This window comes from Notolepis coatsorum (assembly GCF_963971535.1).
Source record: "Notolepis coatsorum genome assembly, chromosome: 13".
Taxonomy (NCBI): domain Eukaryota; kingdom Metazoa; phylum Chordata; class Actinopteri; order Aulopiformes; family Paralepididae; genus Notolepis; species Notolepis coatsorum.
The window spans coordinates 81,819,131-81,832,718 of NC_140177.1; the positions used below are offsets into that span (position 1 = coordinate 81,819,131).

General features: G+C 40.4%; 1 protein-coding gene across 4 annotated transcripts in view; it reads left to right on the plus strand.

The window, feature by feature from the left end:
* The window catches only part of col15a1b (collagen, type XV, alpha 1b), a 164,319-nt gene that overhangs the window by 124,367 nt on the left and 26,364 nt on the right, over positions 1–13,588 (plus strand). For all 4 annotated transcript variants that reach the window (XM_084327947.1, XM_084327949.1, XM_084327948.1 and 1 more), the window contains 7 exons: positions 5,673–5,801; positions 6,677–6,736; positions 7,116–7,151; positions 9,820–9,861; positions 10,218–10,280; positions 10,504–10,539; positions 11,362–11,445. In XM_084327947.1, the coding sequence (XP_084184073.1) occupies positions 5,673–5,801; positions 6,677–6,736; positions 7,116–7,151; positions 9,820–9,861; positions 10,218–10,280; positions 10,504–10,539; positions 11,362–11,445 (450 nt within the window). The remainder of the gene's footprint in view (positions 1–5,672; positions 5,802–6,676; positions 6,737–7,115; positions 7,152–9,819; positions 9,862–10,217; positions 10,281–10,503; positions 10,540–11,361; positions 11,446–13,588) is intronic.

Sequence of the window (13,588 nt, forward strand, 5' to 3'; positions counted from 1 at the left end):
GTTTCTTAATATATCCTTTAGGTTTCTTAATATATCATTTAGGTTTCTTAATACACCCTTTAGGTTTCTTAATATATCCTTTAGGTTTCTTAATACATCCTTTAGGTTTCTTAATATATCCTCTAGGTTTCTTAATACATCCTTTAGGTTTCTTTATATATCCTTTAGGTTTCTTAATATATCATTTAGGTTTCTTAATACACCCTTTAGGTTTCTTAATATATCCTTTAGGTTTCTTAATACATCCTTTAGGTTTCTTAATATATCCTTTAGGTTTCTTAATACATCCTTTAGGTTTCTTAATATATCCTTTAGGTTTCTTAATACATCCTTTATGTTTCTTAATATATCCTTTAGGTTTCTTAATACATCCGTTAGGTTTCTTAATATATCCTTTAGGTTTCTTAATATATCCTTTAGGTTTCTTAATACACCCTTTAGGTTTCTTAATATATCCTTTAGGTTTCTTAATACATCCTTTAGGTTTCTTAATATATCCTTTAGGTTTCTTAATACATCCTTTAGGTTTCTTAATATATCCTTTAGGTTTCTTAATATATCCTTTAGGTTTCTTAATATATCCTTTAGGTTTCTTAATACACCCTTTAGGTTTCTTAATACATCCTTTAGGTTTCTTAATACATCCTTTAGGTTTCTTAATATATCCTTTAGGTTTCTTAATAACGCCAGCGTTATTGACCATTTTCACGATGTTTGCGGACCCATCGTATATTCTATATTATAGCTATGGAGACAATAGTGTGGCTCATTTGACAGGCACTATTTATAGTCGAACAGGGACAAACCAGTTCATTTGTACATTCTTTCGTTTGTGCGCTATTCCACGCTAAACATCGCCCCGTTTCAAAATAATCCAGTCTCGTTTTCTAGATTGTGAGATATGACGTGGGGCGGGGGGGGGGAGGCGGGGGGCAGCGCGCCGGTCTAAATCACATTGCATTGCACAACAAAGGATAATAGTGATGATCTAGCGTTGATTTCAGGAAGATCCGATAATCAGGCGAAAAATGACAACTTGTTTATTGAATTACACAAAAACACTGTTTTTGTGTATTTTCCCTGGAATTGCTCAGAAGCGGCCGGACTATGTTCATATTCAAAACGGTATAAAACGGAAATGTGCTGATGAAAAAATAATCAGTTTTTTGCACGTTGACCAGAAGCAGCTCAATGAGACTCGACGGCGTTATTAGACCCATAGCTATACTATAAAATATAGGTTTAGCTCTACAAAGTACAACTACGTTTACATGGGGTTAATGGACAGCAAGGCCAGGGCCCTCATTTATCAAAGTTGCGTACGCACAGATATGTGCTTAACCCGTGCGTACGACCATTTCTAAGCAAAGTGTGGGATTTATCTATTTGAACGTGAACTTGACTTTGTGCTTATATTTACGCACAACTCGGAGCATGCTTAGCTGACGCCCCGTGGTAGAAGATTGTTACTGCAGACGGACGGCATTATGAGCTCCTCAGTTCATGCATTAGTTTCAACACGGAAATAAACTTTTGTGCATTACTCCCGACACTGGCGCGTGTTCTGTATGAACCGTAATTAATTATAGTTCATTGTAAAATAGCGACAGTACTGCCCTGTCAAGGCAGACCGCAGTAACTTCCAAACAGTGAAACTGAGAAAAATGGCTTTAAAGTTTTTTGACTTGCCATCCAAAATGTGTTATAGGTAGATAGATGATAGTACCCAGATTTAACATGTATTAATGAAGTAATCTTTAGGCATACAAAAATATGACTTAATTATTTTTATTAACCCGAAAAAAGCAGATACTGCACTCTGCTGCACGATTTCCTTAAATAATTATACAGGTAATGTACAGGCAAAGTGCAGTAACTTCAAATACAATGTTGTTTTCCCTCCAGCTTTCATAACTTAACCTAGCCATTTTGAAAATGAAATTTAACACCTGAATATATTGGAATGATGATGATCCAAATAAAATGGCTAGGTTAAGTTATGAAAGCTGGAGGGAAAACAACATTGTATTTGAAGTTACTGCACTTTGCCTGTACATTACCTGTATAATTATTTAAGGAAAGCGTGCAGCAGAGTGCAGTATCTGCTTTTTTTTGGTTAATTAAAATAATTACGTCATATTTCTGTATGCCTAAAGATTACTTCATTAATACATGTTAAATCTGGGTACTATCATCTATCTACCTATAACACATTTTGGATGGCAAGTCAAAACACTTTAAAGCCATTTTTCTCAGTTTCACTGTTTGTAAGTTACTGCGGTCTGCCTGGGTTTTGAGTGATGATTTTGTAGTTACTGCAGTTTTTAAAACCCCATATCTCCAAAACTGAGCGACATTAACATCTGAAACTTGGTCACAAGATAAAACATTTATTGACAAGTTCAATTTCACCCATAACTAAATTTAAACTTTTTTCGAGTTACTGCGGTTAGCCTTGACAGGGCAGAGTAGTGTAATTATAACGGGCTCATGCGGGAACAAGAGGTTGGCTTGCTTGTTTGGCACGGGGGGCAGACGCAGAACACCCACCTCCAAACGCCATTAAATATTGTTTCAAATAAAAAGCGACATACTATTATTTTGTGTCATGTTTCCAAATAAGATTGGCCACAACGGAATGCTTTCTACTTCAATTTGTTGGTTAGAATAGATTACTTCGCTCCGTTGAAACTTCACTGAGCTCCGCACACAGACATGATAATAATAATAACAACAACAATAATAATACTAGCTTCATTTCATATAGCGTCTTTCAAGAGACCCATGCAAGGTCGCTTTACATAGATGGGGGGGGGGGGGGGAATAACAAAGTAATAAACATAGTGGACAGACTATGTAAATATGATGATGGGATTCAAGTTAGCGTTTTTATTGATCACATAGGCATGCTGTCAGAGTATGATGTCATAATCAAACATTCTAGAACATTTGTCGTCACAGATCATGTTATAATAGAACATAGGCTACATGGCATGGTCCATCGTGATATTGTAGACTGTTATTACTGTACCACCCATTGTGACAACAGCCTTGTGAGCTCCCGCACACAAACATGATGGAATTCAAGTTCATGTTTGTATTGATCACATAGGCAGGCTACACATGGCGTATAGGCTACATCAAAAATGGCAGTGAGATTCATTGTTCTTGTATATGCTCTCGTATTATTGTTTATATAGGCTACCCAATACTGACATCAAAATAGATTGTATGCCTCTAGAAATCATATGCAGCAGGTAGAAAATTGACGGAAAATCCGTCGTGATTTGGAATAAAATTGAGGAGAACTTTAATCCCTGGGTATTAATCGAACAAAACGGAAAAAGGCAGTCATATTCCAGCACGGTCTTTTTTTTTTTTTATCCACTTTTTCTCCCATTTTCTATATTTTTCTCCCAGCCAATTTCGTATCATCCAATTCAACCCTCCCCTGTCACGAACGCTGTTTCTTGCCTCCCACAAGCCGGCTGCAATGTGGACTAAGTCATACATAGCACAAGTCCCCTCCGGTACTTGAGGTAACAGCAGTCGCATCTTTTCACCTGCGCAGCTCAAGTCAAGTCAAGTCAAGAGTTTTAATTGTCACGGCATACAAGTATACAATGAAATGCGGGTGGTCTTGCCCGCGACGATGTGCAATACAGTGGTACAACATATAATAGAATCCAATAAAAAAACAGTGGTACAACATATAATAGAATCCAATAAAAAAACAACATTGTGCAATAAACAGGTAACAGGTAACATGGTGTGACATCTCGGTATCTGTACATAGTATTTACAGAGCATATAGGACATGCTAGGTAGCTTTAGTAGTGCAATACACTGTTCCTGTTGTTATACTAATTTAAAGTGGCCTTTCCTCTTGGCCATAAGTGTGCGTGTGTGCGGCGTGAGTGTGTGCCCGCTCGTGTTAAAGTGGCTGCTAGTGTGTGAGCGTGCACAGCGTGCGTGTCGTGTGTGTGCTCGTGTGTGCTTGTGTGTGGATAGTTCAGTGTTCTGTGGCACTCAATGTTCATTGTTCAAGGCTCTGATGGCCTGGGGGAAGAAGCTGAGCCTAAGCCTCTCTGTCCTAGTAGCTGGGGTTCGCAGGCGTCTGCCTGACCTCAGCAGCTGGAACAGGCTGTTATTGGGGTGGTGGGGGTCTTTCATTATTCTGCAGGCTCTGGATTTGCACCTCTTGTTGTATAGAACCTGCAGGGGAGGTAGCGCAATACCCGTGGTACGCTCGGCTGAGCGCACCACTCTCTGTAGGGCCTTCTTGTCCTGTGCCGTGCTGTTTCCATACCAGGCAGTGATGTTTCCGGTCAAGATGCTCTCTACAGCTCCTGAGTAGAAGGACTGGAGTATCTTCCCCGATACTCTGAACTTCCTTAACTGTCTCAGGTTCGATCTCTCAGTGGCGAGGAGTAACGCGTGGGAGGCTCACGCTGCCCCCGACACTTCCTGATTCTACTGCGCAGGCGCACCAACCGACCTGTAGGAGTCGCTGTCCACAACGCCCGATCCCCACCCATCAGTTTCCCACCCCTAGTACGGCCAATGTGTATTAGTATGAACGACCAGCTAAACTGAAAGCAATGTGGAGCGCTGGGCTCGTACAGGCAAGCCCAGCGTCTCCGTCATTCGTGGCGAGCGCCTTGCCCACTACGCCACGTAGCCGCACTATTCCAGCACGGTCTTTATTAGTGTTTGCGCTGCCCAGGCAGCAATGGTTAATAGATATCATATCCGACATCACCATACGTGTACACGTCTGTCAGCCTGTCACATATTTCTCCATAACACGCTTCCCTTGGCTTAGTCCATTTTTCCACATTTCATGGGGGTGTTCCATTACCGTATATGGTTAATCGGGGCGGTTTTGGTATGCAAATACGTGAAAGTGTGCACGAGCCTCAGCGTAGGAGCAAGGTGATATTTATCATGACAGGTGTGCGTAGGACCTGTGTACGCACGTGTGATAAATCCAGTTTTTTTTGTGCGTGCACACATTCTAAATTCTGGGCTTACGTGTGGAAATAGAACATTTTCTAAGAAAACTTGATAAATGAGGGCCCAGGTCACTTCCCGGAAGGGGCGTGGCACTCAATGTGTTAATATATTCTTTAGGTTTCTTAATACACCCTTTAGGCTTCTTGGTTTTTCCTGCACATGCTGAACATGATTAGTCTCACAAACTCAACTGTGAAAGCAGTCTAATAATAGACTGCTAACTAATTCATCAATACATCAGGTGATTATCATACATCAGGTGATTATAAATACATCAGCTAATTATCAATACATCAGGTGATTATCAATACATCAGCTAATTATCAATACATCAGGTGATTATCAATACATCAGGTGATTATCAATACATCAGGTGATTTGAAAAACTGTGTCCACAACCGTCCCTTTCCCTCCATGACCAAACAGCCAGAGTAAATGTGTTACTTTAGTAGTAAGTCAATAAGCAATCTCAGAAACCCATTCAATTTTGTTCCTGAATATTCAATATACTGTATGTATATTCCATATTTGAGTATATATAATGTATATGGCATATTCAAAAGAAAATACATGTACTGTATGGTAATGAAATGACTAAGTAGTTCCATAGAGATGAACTACAGTAGGGTGACACTCTCCTGATCCGTTTCCTCCAGGGTGAGTGTGGACATGAAGGCGTGGCAGGGGTCCCGGGGAGCGGCGGGGTCCAAGGGAAGACAGGGGCATCTGGGCCACAGGGACGACCGGGACCACCCGGACCTCCAGGAGGAAAACTATTTTTAGAGGTGACATATACTACAGACATAAACATATCACTACCGTCAGATTAAAACCTTCATAAAGTTAGATAAGGCTTACAGTATAGATACAACTTTTGAAATGAAGCAAGTGTGTGAATTTGACAATTTACATTGGTCATTTCAATGCCAATGCCAATGTTGGTTTCAATGAGTGTGTGCCATTTACCCAATGGTAAAGTAACGACAAGGTGTATTGTTTGGAATTAATTGGAAACTGGAAATGTTTTGGACAGGTTCCTTAGAATGGTGCTCTCTCTAGAGTACTAGAGTGCCACATAATTTACTCTATTCCTTAAACATCACACCCACATTATAGGAAATGTGCTTATCGTCTTCTCCAGAGTCAGACAAGAAGATAGATACCAATTTCCTATCTGTGCGTTCAGTAGAAAACTATGCGGGCTGCAAGCTAGCCTAGTTTAGCACAAATTAATAGAAGCGGATATGGACCACTAGCTTAACTTAAAACTCTGGGAGAGGTGGTTTTAGCCAACAGCTAAGTTAGCAGGTCCATATCTGCTTCCATTCATTTGTGCTAAGCTAGGCTAGCTTTCAGCCAGATAGATTCTGCTGAAAGCACAGAGAGGAAATTGGTATCTTCTTGTCTGTCTCTGGAGAAGACGGTAAGCACATTTCCCATATTGTTGGCATGTTCCTTTAAAAGCTGCTTTTTGGAGATATGTGGTTCCTACACAACATGGGTAATATTATATGTGATATGATTTCACAGTGTGTGTATGGATACAGATATATATGGGTTCTCATAGCATATATGGATACATACAGATACAGATTCAGGGTAGATAAAGATGAAGGTATGGATATAGACAAGTTTTCAAAGTGTGTTTGGTTGTTTCCAGGACTTGGAAGGCTCTGGGGCGAGTGACATGCTGTTAACTACTGGAATCAGAGGAGTCCAGGTCTGTAGACGTGAGCTTGTGTTTACGTGTGTGTGTGTGTGTGTGTGTGTGTGTGTGTGTGTGTGTGTGTGTGTGTGTGTGTGTGTGTGTGTGTGTGTGTGTGTGTGTGTGTGTGTGTGTGTGTGTGTGTGTGTGTGTGTGTGTGTGTGTGTGTGTGTGGCATTATATGTTCTACTTAAAATAAAAAATAAACCATATTCTTATATAGAATATAATATCTTTATTTGTCATGCACATTTTACATATGCCCAAAATTCTCTCTATATGTGTGAGTATACTCTGAGTACCAACCTATTATAACAACCTAATATCTGTACTTCCTGTTAAACTTCCTGTTTACTAACTCATGTTGTTGTTGTTGTTGTTGTTGTTTTTCCAGGGTCCCCCTGGTCTGCCCGGCACTCCAGGATCTAAGGTAGAATAGCTTAATGTTACCTATTCATACTTACCACATGTATGCATAGGAAGAGTTTCAGATCTTCTGAAACGTACCCAAAGACTTCAAAATTGCGAGAGTAACACCCCTGCACAAAAAGGGCAGCAAATTAGACCCAGGCAACTACCGCCCTGTTTCTATCCTTACCTCCATCTCGAAAGTCATGGAAAATGTTTTATACGAACAGGTCGAAAAGTACCTCGCGGGAAAAATCTAATCTACGAATTCCAATCTGGCTTCAGAACATCCCACTCCACTGACACATGCCTATTTAAACGACCACATCAAACAAGAGGTGGACACAGGCAAATACTGCGGCATGGTCATGCTGGACCTACAAGAGGCCTTCGACACTGTCAATCACTCCATTCTGATTGACAAGCTAAAAGCAATTGGTTTTGATAGTCTATCAGTGAGCTGGATGCAATCCTACCTGGAGGGGAGTTGATTGATTGATTGAAAACTTTCTTAACAGATTGCAGAATGGGTACAGTACAGTACAGCTCAATACATACAATTGTTAAGGGGATGCAGACCAGAGAAAGACTTTCGTCTTGTTTACATCAGGGTCCCCCATTTTCAATTCATCGTAACATAATATGACATATATTACATACAGATAGACAGTACTGCTACATCTATACATTTATGACATACCAGATTTGCAAATACAGTACTGTTTGTGATACGAAAAGAGTCCAGAGAAAAAGTATATACATTTGACGTAGAAACTGTACATTGGAGGAGGTTGGGTAGGTGGGGGGGGGGGGGGGGGTACTGTACATTGGAGGTGGTTGGGTGGGTGGGGGGGGGAGGTTGGGTAGGAGGGGTGGGTGGGGGACACTGTACAACTGTACAAGCAAAACTGTACATTGGAATATTGGAGAGAACAGATGTTGGAGGTAAACGGTACCCTATCCCCCCCCCCCTCCCAGTGAGCTGTGGTGTTCCACAAGGAAGCATACTAGGACCTCTACTGTTGCAACTTGTTCCTGTTCGCGGACGACTCAGCCCTGCTGGTCTCTGACAAGAACAAGTTACAGGTTGAAAAAACCCTCAGCTCGGAACTAGGCAAAATCTGCATCTGGCTCGCTGATAACAAACTATCATTATACCTGGGTAAAACAGAGTCCATTATCTTCGGTTCAAATAACAAACTCAGCAAGACCGACGGCTTCTCAGTTACAGTGGGTGACAATATTGTCACAAGGAAAGATGAAATTACATACCTAGGTTCCATCCTAGAGGCTAATCTTTCCTGTGACAAAATGGCATCCAATGTAATAAAAAAAGTCAACCAACAAACTAGATTCTTGTACCGGATCTCCTCTCTGGTAAACAAGAATACCCTGAAGACTCTGGCAGGAGCACTCATTCAAGGGTACTAGGACTATGCTTGCACCTCATGGTACCAAAGCACCTCAAAGGCGCTAAAAACTAAATTACAAACATCTCAAAACAAACTGGTCAGACTACTGCTTGACCTTACTCCTAGAACCCACCTCACCCCTGCCCACTTTGACAACCTAGGATGGCTTAGAGTAGACGACAGAGTACAACAACTTGCAATGGGCCTGGTCTACAAGATACACTACACGACTAAGGTACCAATGTACATGTCAAATTACTTCCCAAAGGTCAGTGAATACCACGATCACAACACCAGAGGGAGCTCCACAAATCATGTTAAACCCAGATTCGGCTCAAACAAGGGACTAAACACGTTTCGCAATTATGCCACATTAATGTGGAACGCCCTACCCACAGCTGTAAAGGAATGTGAATCACTACCCACTTTCAAAACCACTCTCAAAGAGCACCTACGAGAGACTGCAATTTGAAACTGGCCCCTGTAAATGTCCTAACGCAACCCCCTCCAATGTACAATAAATGTCCTATTAAACCAAATAATACACGAGACCCTCTTCTTGGGACCAAGTAAGGTTTAGTCGATAATCCAATGTACAGTTACCCCACCCCCACCCCACCCCACCCCGCCACACGTGAGACAAAGAGAAGGTCTACGCTGTCTTAAAGGGGAACTACACCCAATTTAATAATTCACGTTATTCCTATGGTCTAAGAAAGACAGTGCAGAAATATTAGTGAAAACAAACTTGTGATGTCATCAAGTCTATAGACTGTAGTTGCTCCATCGACGATGCATTTTGTAAGATGGTAAAGGTAACACTGAGCACCCAGGGGGATGTTTTTCAGAAGTGAAAAAACGACCATAGAATAAAGTTAATTTGAGTATACAAACTCAAACAAAGATTCTGTGGGTCCACAAAATCAGACTTTATATCTGATGACATCACAAGTTTTGATTCGTACTTTTTCTAGAGAGAGTAGCAAATTTTTTGAAACATTGATTGAACTGTCTTAGGCCATGGAAATAACATGGGAATAATACACACTTAATTTGGGTGATATTCCCCTTTAAACTTGCAACATTTCAATCCCAAAAAGAGTTGAGGAAACATCTATCTAATGAAAGTCTTAAAGTGTGTGGGATCTGTTCTCTCAGTTTTACAATATGTGAATGCGGTTTACAAAACATGCCCTCAAGCAATTAAACTAGCTAATTGTTGTTTTTATTTGATGGTTGCTGATGGGTTGAAGTGGCTATCTGTCATGTCTCTTGCAGGGTGAAGATGGCACTCCAAGTACTCCAGGGCTGTCTGTCAAGGTAGGTTGACTTTGCAATGCTGCAGGTTCAAATCCATTGAAATGTTACACTTGAAAAGTGAAGCTATCTCTCTCAACCTTTGTTGCATATTAACTCACTTTTCACACTTTTCTATTGATGTTGACAATGTTGGACTACAGGGTAATGGAACCTGTGACACAGTATCAAAAATAAGAATTATTTTTACATTTAAAATCCATTTTATAGGTTGAGAGATTAATTGACATACATTTTTAAATAAGCCAATTTTTCTTAATTCCTCCAAAGTTAACTTTTTTTGTAGAGACAATATGTATCTAATGGCAGCCATAGTTCCTATGTTGTCATCTTCATCTGTCTCTGCTGTTTGTCTCCAGGGTGAACCAGGGGACCCCGGATCTGAGGGACTGCAGGGGTTGGCTGGGCTCCCAGGGGTCAGGGTTAGTAACACATCCACCACAAACATTAGATTATGTAGGTGATACATAACTGTTGATTGCTTGATCAATCATCAAATGAGTGATTGATTGATTTTCTTCTGTTGTTATCATCTCTCTCTCTCTCTCTCTCTCTCTCTCTCTCTCTCTTTCTCTCTCTCTCTCTCTCTCTCTCTCTCTCTCTCTCTCTCTCTCTCTCTCTCTCTCTCTTTGTTTCTTACTACAGGGAGTCAAAGGGGAAATGGGTGGTTTAGGACCTAAGGTAGGTTCACTGCAGAGTAAACAGTGTGTTTCTATGGTAGAATAAATGTGTATTTACCAACATCAATCATACATATTGTGTTTTACATTTGATTTACAACAACAACAACAACAACAACAACAACAACAACAACAACAACAACAACAACAACAGCAACAACAACAATCATACATATTGTGTTTTACATTTGATTTACAACATCAATCATACATATTGTGTTTTACATTTGATTTACAACAACATCAATCATACATATTGTGTTTTACATTTTAATTACAACATCAATCATACATATTGTGTTTTACATTTGATTTACAACATCAATCATACATATTGTGTTTTACTTTACATTTGATTTACAACAATATCAATCATACATATTGTGTTTTACATTTAATCGCCTCAAGGCCTTGTGATATCCTCCACACTGGGCATTTAGAATTTGAATATATCAAATTGCTGATCACCACTTTCATTGAATTCTGAGTAGTTTAGGCAACTTTGTAACAAGGTGTTCCCGGTCAAAAATGATATAGGATATTAATGTTTAACACTAGATTATATTCATCCATCAGATGGATCTACAAGTTTCAAGTGTGTGTGTGTGTGTGTGTGTGTGTGTGTGTGTGTGTGTGTGTGTGTGTGTGTGTGTGTGTGTGTGTGTGTGTGTGTGTGTGTGTGTGTGTGTGTGTGTGTGTGTGTGTGTGTGTGTGTGTGTGTGTGTGTGTGTGTGTGTGTGTGTGTGTGTACTGTCTTACTGGGTGTACATGTACTGTGTGTTTGTTAATGTGTGTATATGATTTGTGTATCTGTCTTCCTCAGGGTGAATGTGGTCCTGATGGACTCAGTATTCCAGGACCACCTGGACCTCCCGGACTTCCAGGACCCTCCATCAACTTCCAGGATGTACGACACATACACACACACACACACACACACACACACACACACACACACACACACACACACACACACACACACACACACACACACACTACGGCTGTCCCCGAAGCCTGTTTTTGGGCTTCGAACTTCGTCAGGGTTTTTCGAACGGACGTTCGAACCTTCGTTTTTAATAATAATTAAAAAGAAATAAAAAATATATATATATTATTTTTTAAATATCCTCAAACTAAATCCTTTTTATTAAAGGGGAACTATCTTACTGTTTCTTTCACTATTTGGGCAATTTTACACAATTCCTGTGAGTATGGAACACATCTGTAATTTTTTTTCATCAAAAAATTCATTGTTTTGTATTTCTAATCAAGTACTCTAAAGCATTTTTCCACTTCAAGATTTCAAGCTGTTTGTGGCTGGGCTCCGCCCATACTCGGAATGCGATTTGAGTGACATACCCCAACCTGTAGCTCCGCCCATACTACTCTACTAACGTCAAAGTGAACCTAATACACAAACAAATATGGCTCAAGCATACGTTTTCGAAAATGCACGCACACACACACGGAAGAGTACCGTAATACACAAACGGATGAATGAACGAGCTCCTACTGCTAATTAACAAATTACGACGTACTGTATGTACTTACTGATTCGATGCTTTCTTTCGGTCCCGAAGACTTGGTACAGGCTAGCTCCCTTCTTCTTTAGCAACAGCCAGGAAATCACGGCAGCATTCCTCTTCATAATAATATCCAATAGTTCGCCATTGTAGGGCGATCGCCCAGCTGTAGTCTGGGGAGCTCTCAACTCGGCGACAAATAATGTTACCTCCTCGGCCGGTTTGACTATAGTATTTTTATGATTTACCAGAAGTCCAATGTAGTCTGGTGAAAATGCACGTTATCATCCATAAGTGTGATTGTTTTGTCCTCTTCTAATAGTCTACACAAGTCGCGATTGCCATAGATCACAAACTTGGCCCATTGATGACAGATCACGACATGATCAGGAAATTAATACAAGGACATATTCGCTGCTTGGCAGTCAGGAACAGCACAACATATCTTGCCCGTTTTGCTCATAACGTTTTTAAATGCTAACCCAATGCTAACTCACTGTTAAACTTCAATTCCACGCATTTGCTTGCGTACTGCAATAAATAATGGTTGAGTGTGTGCGCCTGGTGGCAACAAACATAGAGGGGGCAGGCGTTATTATGCAGATGAGAATTCTTGGACGTCAGAGGTACGCGTAATTTTCGAATGACTCAGTTCAGTGAGGGAGAATCTTGTGACATGTGAATTGGAAGAATGCGCCAAAATTAGAATTAGAGACATAGACCCCATTGATACAACCCCCCATTGCTAGAAAACAATGCTAAACACTGGAAAAGGCCATTTATAAGATAGTTCCCCTTTAAATCAACTTTCTTTAATGAATATAACTCATCAGTTTTAATACTATAATATTAGTGTAGCCTAATCTTTATCTGCAACTGTGAAGAAAAACCCCATTGGTTTAAACGGAATGAATAGACAAAAAAAATAAAATTATTAAAGATTCGAATGTTGATTTAGAATTCTAATGCCAACATAACGAACGAAGGTCCGAAGGTTAGAATGTTTGGGCTCAGCCCAAACATGACCAAAAACACCTCTCCCTGGAGTTTTAAGCTAGGCTAGTGGTTCTTATCTGTTTCCATTAATGTATGCTATGCTAGGCTAGCTTGCAGCCAGATAGCTTTCTACTGAACGCACAGTAGAAAGAAAATTGGTATTGGCACATTTCCCATAATGTTGGTGAGTTCCCTGTACAGGGTTATAGCAACAATTATGTACATACTGATGTAACATTATTATATACACATAGTTTGCAAAGACATACTGTATATTCAAGATGGTCCAAATAATTGTTTACCTGACTGACCTCCTTCATCCTTACCGCCCCACCCGATCTCTCCGGTCCTCTTCCACCGCTTCCCTCACCGTCATCAAAATTTAAAGGTTTTGGTAATCGGGCTTTCTCACGTGATGCACCCCGATTCTGGAACACCCTCCCTCAGACCATCAGAGACTGTCCCTCACTCTGCACCTTCAAATCCTGACTCAAAACCTACCTGTTCTCCCTAGCATTCAACCTCATAAAA